The following is a 12,063-nucleotide window of genomic DNA, read 5'->3' as shown; positions in this document are numbered from 1 at the left end:
CACTGGGAAGCAACTTGAGTGAGATTTTCATAACATCATCAATTAGATGAGGAGCTCATTAATCTTTCCTTAAATAAAGCAAAGACAAACTATTAAGTTGAGATCTGAATTGTGTAGCTGTTAACTGCCTTTGTCATTGGTGACAGAAGAGGCATGACTGTTTCAAAACTTGTGCTGGACAAAAAACATTGTGTGCTAACCCAGTACTGTGGTACTCAAGAGAGGTCTTGTTCTCAAGACCATTTCCAAGACCAGCTTTTTAAGGTCTTGGCCTGGGACTCAACCACATTATTACTCGATCTTGTCTCGGTTATCAGACAAAAGCCCCTTTTACACTGCCAGATTTTCCGTGAATGTTGGGCCGTTTTGCCGGCAAGCTGCGAGCATTTAGACACACAGAGCCAGATTGGCGAGTTGATCCGAGGTGCCCAATTTTCCACCTCATAGGGTAGACATATTGGCGGAACCCTTTTAGTTTAAACAGACCGAGGCGGCCTTCCGCAACGGGAGGGGCTGTTGAAGATTGTGGGAGGAGCTGTTGATGACGCCACACGTGTGAGCCACTGGCGGTGGCTTCCTTGCTCTCGCAAACTAAGAGGCCATTAACCGTCAAATGACTGGGACGGTGAAGAACAGGCTTATAGAAAACAAAGTGAACTTTCCATACATAAATTAATCTCTGCAATGCCTTTTGATTATTTTATCAAGACATTTCTCACGGTACACATACACATACACACATATATGTGTATGACAATAAAAGAGGCAAATGAAGAGGCATTTACATTTGTTTTCAGTGGTTGTTTTCATGGGAATGTGAATCTTTTAGACTAGTTTAAGTCTGTGGTAGGTATGTTCCACATTTTTTAAAGTGTGTTATGCATTGTTAGACTCACACTGGTTTGGTTTTGGTTTTGACTTGGTCTCAACCCCTCAAAGTCTTGGTCTTGTCTTGGTCTCAACGCACTGGTTTTGGTCATGACTTGAGCCCCGTTTCCACTAAACTCTTTCAGTGGGCGGGGTTGTTGTCACTCAGTGTTCTGTCCAGCACTCACTGTAATTCCTCATTACTGGTGACACAGATGGAAGTCTGCACCTTGTTTATCGTCCACAGAACGAGGCTGCACGCCGACATTTTCAGAACAAGGCAGAACAGGCTGCAGTGAGAGTCTCTCTTGATGGGATATTTAAAAATAGTGGGTTTGTAAGTTAAGTCCTTGTAAGGCAAGCTCAGGGGAACAATGGTCTGCTATGCTTTTTTTTCTTTTTTCTTTGAGTGAGGATTAGAATATATGCATTTCCTGTAACCTGGACGAAATTAATATATATAAATGCTTGAAGATCCACTCATTACTAAAAGTGTATGTCATATAAAAACTAAAGTGATGGTCAAAGTTGTTAAAGTGACATTTAAGGTGTGTTGATTAATTCAAGTCGCCAACTCCACATTAAAAGTCCCCGGCAGTCGATTGAGTGACCTAAGTTATTTTTTACCCCAACTTCAGCTGCTTTAAGAGGCAGTAAAACATCCTTTCATTTTATAGTTAACAGGAATAAAACTCTCCACAGTATGAACAGTGGTTACATGAGCCTCAAAACCAGCCACAACTCAGCCCTGAGCAGAGTGACCATCCGCTATTGACCAATCAACAGACTGCAGTGTTCATAGCTCCACCTTTTAGTACCAGATCTATGCTAGGTGCTAGGTACCCCAACATAGAGGTGAATGAAAATGGGGACGGTACAGAATGGTTCCATTGGTACCATCCACAACTTTTCACAGAGGAAATGGAAAAAAAAGCGTACTGAACTGAACTGAACCGAACTGTACCATACTGCTTGGAGGAAACAGGGCTTTTGTCTCAGTTTAGGTGGTCTTGATCACAACACTGGTGAGAGTATCTCAAAGGAAGCTCCTACCCAATGGAAAAACTCCGTCTGATAAGAGAATCACACAGTGATTAACATGTCATGAGTCAGGGACCTTCAGTTCAAACACAGCCTTTTCTTAGCAGCTGCTGTTTGTTTTAACTCTTGTGATTAAAAACAAGATTTTGACATTTAAATAATCTTCAGGCTACTTGCGTCTGGCTGCTTTACGAAAACAGCAGTGGTGCTTGTTGGCGAGCTGGAGTCATGTTTGCAGTGCATAATGCTGCTTTCCACTCTGCTGTTTCTGGTTGGTGCTTCCCTAGGAGAGAGGGCACTTGAGGTCAGTTTGTAAATCCCTTCTTTCCTTTGCCACACCAGGGTAGGAATAAACCACTTCTACCTAAATCCAAATCAAAAGAGCTTCCGTTTTTTTCCACTATTTTCTCAGTAGCTGAAAATAAAATTCTCTATACAGTAACAGAGAAGGCTATTGACAGATTTTGTCTTCTAGCATACATGTTTTATTATTAATGTACTGTATACTCGCTGTGTTTTTGTACTCATCTGAGACTCTTGAAATAGCTGCTGTAAGAGAAGTGAGGAGGATTAAACCTGCAGAGAGTCTCATCATCCACGCCTGTCACTGGCTTCATTCATAAACACAATATCCACAAATCCAATAGTGACCCAGGGACATAATCACTCAGCTTCTTCATCGGGCTGCCTCAATCTCTCTCTCTCTCTATCTCTCTCTGTTTTTGTTCTACCCTCCCGTCCTCTTTGGATTATTATTAATGCAGTTCAAGTAAAGTCCCAACATCACAGTTGTTGTGTTGTGTGCGTTTTGTCACATTTCTGACTGCACACCCGGGAGCCGGCACAATACTTCTTTTTTTTTTTTTTTTTTTTTTCCTCTGTCATAGTGGTAGCTGGGAGATATTTTGAGCAAATTCCACAAGACCTCACTAAATGCCCCAACACACAAGAAACACTTTATATCCTCTCATTCATCAAGGACTCATCTTTATTCAAGACTTTCGAATTTGTTGGCACAGTTAGTGATCACTGAATCATGTATGAGCACCTCAGTAATGATGGAAGAAAATTCACAGGAATGATTTTTTAAAAGGGAAGAAAAGGTGCAGAAAGGTAAATCATTGAGGGCTGTGTGTTAACATTGTACTGGCAAAGATCAAAACAAAGTACCTCTGGATCATGGTGGCAAGGTCAACGAATATGTATCACAGTGTATCTGTTCCAAAGATCTGTTCAACAAAGTTAGAAGGGTGTAGTGATTCATTATTATCGCTTTTGTCACATTCCTTGTGTCATACTATCACCAAATGGAGATAAACGTCCAACTTGAAAAACAGTTTTGTTCTTGGAGGTCCAGAGTGGCAAGATGTAGCATCAGAAAATTACCTGTTAAAGTTTAATTTATGTTCAAAGATTGATTATATACTAGATCTTTTCAGTTGTACTTTCTGATTTGTTTGTTCAGCTAAGTGTCAAGTTTTCTGTGCGTAACATTGATATTTTTAATTTTGCAACACATTGATATTCATAACTGTCAAATGCTGACTCTCCTGTTGGCTAAATTAAAACTTTGTAAAATAAAATAGGAAGGACGAGAGGAAGGGGACCAGAATAAGAAAGGAGTGAGTTATTAACTGTCTCAAGATTTTTCACTATGTGACCTGTGTGGTGTAACTAAGGATTTTTATAGGATTACATTAGGAGTGCATTAACCAAGAGGATAACAGGTTAAAAGATTTGGATGTGCTCTGTAAATTACTGTGCAGTCCAGTGTTTGTAGTTAATCCAACAAAAAATTGCACTCTACCATGTGCAATAGCACTGCACCTTGTAAAGTTGTTTTGATACCAATACTAGTATTGGAAAAATCCCAGATACTGCCTAAAATGCTGAATCAGGTTTCAGCAAGTAGGTGAGTCTATGCACTGATTTGATACCGTGTAATTTAATAGTAAATGTCAGTTCATTCCTGAGGTCAGCAATGTTGTATAGGACATCAAAGTATTCCTTTCACTATTTTTTAAAATATCTCCAGAATGCTGTGGTCTGGAAACCTACTTTAAATTGGTTTGTCTCTTTTTATTTAGCTTCTTCATATGGTAGTAGTTTTTTTTGTTGTTGTTGTTGTTTTTTAAACACACTGGCGTCGGATCTGTACTTGGTATCAGCAGATTCATCAATTCAGGTATCAATAATGGTGTTGGGAGGGAAAAAATGGCATTGGAACATCTCTTGCACTTCACCATGGCACTTTTCAAATTTCGTCCTTCTGATTGTTGTAGAGATTTAATCAATTTAAGGGGAAGTCTTTCATTTTGCCTCAAAGCACTAACTGGCAATATTGCTATATTTGCATCAAACTTGCAGTTGTGTTGTGGCTCTCCATGGGTGTGCAATGAAAAGTTATACTTTCCCATCTTTGTAGCTGCTTTTTTTCTGTCAAGCAGTTAGTTTGCACCTACTGGGGAATCACCAAATCAATATCTAACTGTGGTTGCACTGAAAACAGACCTGATTTTGAGCATGAAAGGCACACTTTTCAGCAAAATATAAACACATCGCCTTGTGCTTGGAACTGCCATCCCTTTATGTAATATCTTCCATCTTGTTTACAGCATTGGGAATGAAAATACCAAAGAAACATTTCAGTACATTTCAAGGTCAGGAAAATACCCGCATGTCTTGTAGTACAGGTTGCACCAGATTTCGCACTGACATGAAAGTAGAGCTGTTTAGAATTGAAATTCATCGTATGAGATATGCATTTGACTCTACGTGTAGTGTCATGTAATTAAAATTTACATATTCCTGACATATTGAAATGTATTCATATTCCTGGGATGGTTTTCCACACATTAACATACATTAAAATGGGCATTCTGCAGATTGCTCTGCCAAGGGCAGCTTACTAAAAGCCTTGTGTGCTTTTTCTGCACGTTCACATTGACCTCAGTAACTTACCCTGAAAAGGTATGCAGTTAGACTTGACTTTTGACTGTTGGTAATGAAATGGTTAGTTCATTAGTGCAGTCAGGACATAAGGGCACAATGGGTCAAGGCTGACGTATTTAGACTTGCTCCACCTGCTGCTAACCTTCAGCACATGCACATAATATCTCTTACGGAGCTTTAGAATCTTACAGGGGTGTGGTGGATGGTGAAGGTGCACATACACTGTATACCAGCTGCTCAAAAATCTAAAATTATACTCAACACCAACTTTATCTCCACTGTTCAAATATTATCAGAGCTTGTGTCTTTCACTTTAAGAAAGAGGAATCAAATTCATACAAAAAATGCTTTGGTGTAACAGCAGCTTGCACCAGTTGGTAGACAGTTGTCTGCACAGATTGCCAGTAGGTGGATGTCTTAAAGGGATATTTTTTTGCCAGAAATAAGCCAATAAGGCACTCATAAGATGTTTAGTTAGGTCCATGCTCAGATTAGTTTCAAAGTGATTTGCTGAGGGTTGACTTGCTTTTTTGAGATGACTTTGCAGGGAAAAGGAACTCAAACATTAACTTGCACAGAATGTAGATAAGTGTGTTCAGTTTATTTTATCTGGGCTTGTACACAAGATCTGGATGATTATTCTGGTTAGATAAATATATAGTCTTATTAGTGATTTATTTATTTATACATACATTGTTTGTAGGAAAGTGAAATGTGAAAAAAAGTCTTTTAAAATCCTAAAATAAATCCTGTAGGAATTAGACCAAGCTTCTAGCAATGATAATAATGTTGCATATGTACATGTATAGAGACTGAAAGAAGTAAGACACCACATAGATCTCGGGTAAGATAAAAAAAAAACAACTCGTGTTGAGATTAAGAAAAATAAACTATTTTAACAAGAAACCAATGAGGGCCTCAGTCAGAGAGGTGACAAAGAATCCAAGGACTACTGACAGAAGTACAGAGTTTGCTGAGACAGCACATTTTGAATGACAACAGTCAGAGCTGCACTTGCTGGTCTGTGTCAGAGTACTGAGACACGTCACTGCTTGAAAAAAAACAGCATGACTCTGAGAGCAAAACATTTCTCTGATAAAATATAAAATGTAACTCTGCAGCTGTAATCCAAAGGAGTTTGGAGGAAACAGACAGCTCACCACCAGTCTAACAACATCCCTGCCGTAAAGCGTGAAGGTGGCAGTCTCATGCTGTGGGTGCTCTTTTCAGCGCAGAGGGACACGGGACTTGTGAGGTCGGAGGAAGAAAGGCAGCTAAATGTGAAGCCTTGTGTTATAGTGACAGTTTGTGTTCCCACAGGACAGATACACAGTGGAGTCACTATGTTTATGGGTCCAAAGTCTCACTGATTAAATGAAGATCAGTTCTTGGCTTAGACTTAATTTGGGGTTAATGCACAATTATGGGGAATAACCGGATAAATGGTCAGCTCTGTAGCTTGGCCAGTGTTTGTGTTGTGAGATGGAAGTGCAGGAGCAGCTGATCGGAGAAAGTAAAATATACACTGATTAGTGAGTGGCTTTTGAGAGGATATAATGAGTGGAAAGTATTAATTTTATTTGACTGGAAGATGTGAACCTAGAGGGACTAACCTCTTGAATATTTCTCTTAGTTGATTTTATGAAAATTTGGGAATGGGGAAGAGCCAAGAGGTGGAGCTTAAATAATTAGATGAAATTAGTCAATGAACAAGAAGAATCAGCAGATTTAAGAATAAAAAAGACTCCCCTGACTGCACTTAAGCTAAGCTCCATATCAAATCACAGCCCTTCCATATCACTGCAGTGGCTTCAGGACAAGAAAGTGACAGTCTTGGTATGACCTAGTAAAAGCCAGGTCTTAAATCCCTTTGGAAAATCTGTGGAAAAACTTCAATATAGCTGCTCACAGACGCTTCACTTTCAGCTTGACTGAACTGAAGTAACTGTGCTCTGAAAAAAATGGGACCAAATCCTATTCAGATGCTCCAGGCTGATACAGACTCAGAGGTGTTATTACTGCCAAAATTAATTTTCAAACCAGAGACTGGTGGGTGGTTAAAGCTAATATAGGTGGTTAAAGCTAATATGGATGTGATGTCTGCATTTTATTTTCAGTATGTCTTTAAAAGCAAGTCAAAAAACATTTTTGTGATAGCCTCCCTAAAAAAATAATCACCATATTCCATTTTAGAGATTATGCTGCAACATCATAAATTGTGAAGAAAGTTGAGGTGGCTGGATATTGTCCAAATGCACTGTATATCTTTTCAGCTTGCCACTGAGTGTGTCGAAATTCATTGCCAACTACAGTGGGAGAAATGCTCAGATGGGCTTCACTTGTAGCTTAATCCTAACAGAAATTGGTCGAAAGTGTGGGATTGCAGAAATGGAAAAGGGACACAGCACCAGGCCATATCTCTCCTCGGGCCAAATGAAAACTCAGAGTGATGCGTCAATCACAGGACTAGTCACAGTGACAGAGACAGTGAGGGAGAGAGTCCAACAGCCAAAAGAGCCAGCTGCCTGTAGGCCTTTCATGACGTGACCTTGTCAAGGTCAAGGCTGTTAATACTGAGTGACTTGAGTTTAAAATCCTGTAACAAGGATGTTACAGTAAAGAGAAGCCAAGAGACAGGACAGGGGGGCCCTTAATGATGACTGTTTGCGTTGTGTCAACACCTTTTTGAACATGGAAAATATGTTCTTATTTGGCAGTATGCATGAAGCTTCACTTACTGCAGCCAGTCATCTCTACACACACACACATACTTAAGTGTTTTTGTCACTGAGGAGGACTGTGTCCTGACTTACATTAATTCCTTGGAGACTTAGTCAAACCTTTACTAGAGTCACTACATCCTGAACACTAAGCTTTACCAGTAACCAAACCTTAATCATAAAATGTAATGGTTTATCTTAAGATGTTAAGCTTTTTGTCCGCAAATATAGTAGTGTCCCCATATTGTCACTGTGAGACCACGGTCCCCACAATATCATTAATACAAGAATACACATACGCACATTTGCAGATTTATTCTACACCTCACCTTTTGAACACTAATGATGCTATGGAACAGTGTTTTGATGATATTTTGTTTATATCTTGTGCTTTACCACCACACACACTGATCTACATGCACGCATGTGTACACGGGAGACAAGAAAACACCACAGGGTATGCTTAACCCTGAAATCGCCCCTGCAGCTGCACATTTTGGAAGAATGTTCTTATTGTCCAAAAAGTGTCCTTGCTCTCAAGGTCCTCACAAAGATAAATATGAAAGCGTGCACACACTCAGTCACACAGATGCATAAAGTTAAGCTCTCTATCTGTCACGGGATCTTGTGTCAACAGCAGGTGCACCTAATTCCCTATAGAGGGCAGCTGAATGACAGATATAAAAGGACAAACCTTAATTAATAGCCACACGTGATCCCTGGCAGTAGAATGGCTGGTATGTTGTATGGGAGATAACAGGCCACCGGGCTGATCAGCAGCAAGCTTCTAATGTTCAGGTGAGACTGACAGGTCCGCCTGCAGGTTGGGGGAGTGTGTCTGATACTGACAGACCAAATGTCAGTGCAAAAATGAAATTGCCTCTTGCGCTGCAGTGATTGTCGAGATATACGATGCGCTTAGTTGCCATCTGACATGCGGTAAATGCATCTTGTCATCTGTGACAGGGTGTTGTCACATAGGCAACTGGATCAGGACTTGTCATTAGGCTCGTAATATGGTACTCACCACTATACATACAACACATTCCACTAATATATGTGACAGCTGTGAAAATGCTGTGTGGCTAGATGTTAGGATCCTCCAACATGCACATGACAGGCCACTCAACAGTAAATAATGCTTGGATGCAGAGGTCTGTGTAATTAATTAAAACTGGGGACACAAAGCAGTGTGTTGCTACGTACACGAGAGGCTGTTTCCACAGAGAGTAATAAGATATTTGCTCTTTTGTCTTTTCAAGTGCATGTCATGTATTTCACTTGAAAGAGGTTGAGGATCACAGCCACTGTCTTCCACCTCTCAGTGTGCAACAGTGTGTTCTCCAACAAGCCATGTCTAATTTCCCCATCAGATTTGGAACAAAGAACACACTTGCGTGCCCTTGATTACCGGCGGGCCCGTAGATCATGTCCTTGCCGGCAATTAGAAATATGCATTATTTAGTGACAGGGAGCCCCTCCTTTTCATTATTCACCAACATCAAAAGGTGACAATAGAATGCAAGTTGGAGTTCACACACGCCAAATCATCGGGGGAAACTACCAAATGTGTTTATGCATTCACACAGGCGCATGCAAGATACAAATCTTGCAGATGTATTCACTCTCAACATCTAGCCTTGAGGCCCTTTCCCTGTGGCTTATGTAATGAAGTAGCAACAAAAACAAATGGATGTCTCTAAAGGATTGTGCTGCTATTTTTTTTTTGCACGTTTTAGCATATTTTCAAATCATTTATAGCCCACTTAAATTACTGCTAGCCCTTTTCCAATGCTTACTGTACCATAGCTTTTTGAAAGGACTGTCCTTCCTGCCAGGCACTTTGTGCTTTGCTCTTAAATGTCAGTGCTTTTTCAAAATAAAGAACCTTGAACCTTGATTTAGATCATCACGTGAAAGATCTTCAGTGTGATAGTTGTACATTTGTCAAAGTTATTGCTCTGTGACAAAGCAGTTACCATCCACTTCATTGCCCACATTAGATGTTTCTGGCTTAATGATGAAGGTGGCAGTAAACCTTAACCCAAGCTTGAAATTGTACCTTCAGAAAACACCTGGATGATATTACATTGCAGATGGCTTTTTTGTTAATATCCATGTTTTCTTCTGTGTCCTCTGTATGTTTTATAGCTTTCTCCATACTGAAACAAATGATTGCCAGAAAGGTGGGAAAAAGAAAAACTGCTAAAACAAGCAAAATAGTGACACGGTCTTTTTTTTTTTTCAGGCAGATAACTCCAAAATGCTCCTGAATGAATAATTTGGCATTCCCTCAGTACAATCACTTACGCTCTCTTTGTCTTGTTTATTTGGATGACCAATCTGCTCTGCTTCTGTTGTCAATGACTCATGTGTCTTCCCTTGTCTCTCCCGTGGGTGTGTGTTTTGTCTGCAGGGAACATCTTTGTGGTGAGCCTGGCAGTGGCAGACCTTGTGGTGGCCATCTACCCGTACCCTCTGGTCCTCACCTCCATCTTCCACAATGGCTGGAACCTGGGTTACGTTCACTGCCAGATCAGCGGCTTCCTCATGGGCGTCAGCGTCATCGGCTCCATCTTCAACATCACCGGCATTGCCATCAATCGATACTGTTATATCTGCCACAGCCTCAAGTATGATAAACTGTACAGTGACAAAAACTCGGTCTGCTATGTGATGTTGATCTGGGCGCTGACTGTGGTCGCCATCGTGCCCAACCTGTTTGTGGGTTCACTTCAGTATGACCCACGGGTTTATTCCTGCACCTTTGAACAGTCAGCCAGCTCAGCGTACACTATCGCAGTGGTTTTCTTTCACTTCATTTTACCCATCATGATTGTCACATACTGCTACTTGCGTATTTGGATACTGGTCATTCAAGTGAGGAGACGGGTCAAGCCTGACAACCGGCCCAAAATAACGCCGCATGATGTTAGAAACTTTGTCACCATGTTTGTGGTGTTTGTGCTCTTTGCCGTTTGCTGGGCACCACTCAACTTCATCGGTCTGGCTGTAGCGATCAAACCAGAGGTGGTGATTCCCCTCATCCCTGAGTGGTTATTTGTGGCCAGCTACTTCATGGCCTACTTCAACAGCTGCCTTAATGCCATTGTGTATGGTGTGCTGAACCAGAATTTCCGGAGGGAGTACAAGCGCATTGTAGTGTCAGTGTGCACGGCACGCATCTTCTTCCAGGACAGCTCCAACGATGCAGGGGAGAGGCTAAAGAGTAAACCGTCACCGCTCATGACCAACAATAACCAGGTCAAGGTGGACTCTGTCTGATCCAGATCTCAGAGGACTACTTAGCGGACATGAACAGATATGCTGTGACTGAGAGTGAAAAAAAAGAAAAAACTAAAAGGCATAGTGAGAAAAATACCAAATTTAAATAGCTGTCCACAGACTGTCACATGGTGCTATCTGACCTCTGAACAATCACAGTAAAAACAGGGGTGCATATTATCTTTGTCTTTTATCAAGCACTTTTGTTTGACTCTGCAATACCTGTAGTACAGTAAATATATGATGTCTGTTTTGTTTTCATGTTTACAGTGATGATATTAATGTATCATGCATTATATAAGTATTTATTTTGTATGAAATGTCATGTAGTTATATAGTAAGATATATCAGGTTCCAGTTACATGAAGACAAAATTTTATCAGGCCAATAAAAAAAGAAATCTACAAAACTTGGGTTGAAAATATAACCCCAAGTTTTTAAACAAAGTTAACTAATTTTAATAACCTCATTTGTGAGACTGTAACACTAAATGAGTGCAAGCAATGTGGGTTGCTGCTGTCTTATTATACCCTGCAATACAGTAGGTGGAATATATATTTTGTCTTTCTCTCTATCTCTTACTCTCTTTCTGTCTCTCTCTTTCTCTCTCTCCACCCTGTGAGCTCATTATAATGTATGCATGGATATGCAGGAATTGTTCATATGCCAAATAAAATCTATATTGATGGAGGATCTGCTTCAGTCCCGTCTCCAGCTTACTCACAAATGAAAGTTTTATTGCAATTCTGTCAATGCATTCAGTTAATCTGGTTTATAACTTTGGACTTTGTTATGCCTTCTCGCAGGCGACAGCTGTGGCCTGAGGCATTATGTTTTTGTGTTGTTCATCTCATTCTTGTGAACACAACATCTCAAGAACACCTACTAAAGTAAGAGATTTTGGTGATCAAATCAAATCAAACTTTATTTATTTAGCACTTTTCATGCATTAAAAATGCAGCACAAAGTGCTTCACAGAATAGAAACATACAACAAAATATTACATATTGAAAACCCGCCCCTCCCACCCCCACATATAAACACACACACACACACACACACGGTCAATATATTCAAAAACATCAAAGGTCAAGGTCAATGTGACCTTCCATCTGTCTCATTCTCTTTAACTTTATATCTCACAACAGCCTTGAGGGAATTTCTTCAAATTTGGCAAAACATCCACTTGGACTCAGAA

The 12,063-nt window shown here is 40.3% G+C and overlaps 1 protein-coding gene across 1 annotated transcript in view; it reads left to right on the top strand.

Annotated features, from left to right (window-relative positions):
* The window catches only part of mtnr1aa (melatonin receptor 1A a), a 43,614-nt gene extending 32,058 nt beyond the window's left edge, over window positions 1-11,556 (top strand). Inside the window, exon 2 of the mRNA XM_033623184.2 lies at window positions 9,997-11,556. Within this exon, the coding sequence (XP_033479075.1) occupies window positions 9,997-10,865 (869 nt within the window). The 3' untranslated portion in view covers window positions 10,866-11,556. The remainder of the gene's footprint in view (window positions 1-9,996) is intronic.
* The last annotated feature ends 507 nt before the right edge of the window (window positions 11,557-12,063 follow it).

This window comes from Epinephelus lanceolatus, chromosome 3 (assembly GCF_041903045.1).
Source record: "Epinephelus lanceolatus isolate andai-2023 chromosome 3, ASM4190304v1, whole genome shotgun sequence".
Classification (NCBI taxonomy): Eukaryota; Metazoa; Chordata; class Actinopteri; order Perciformes; family Serranidae; genus Epinephelus; species Epinephelus lanceolatus.
Note: the sequence above shows the minus strand (reverse complement) of the source record. Positions and strands in the feature narration are given on the sequence as shown.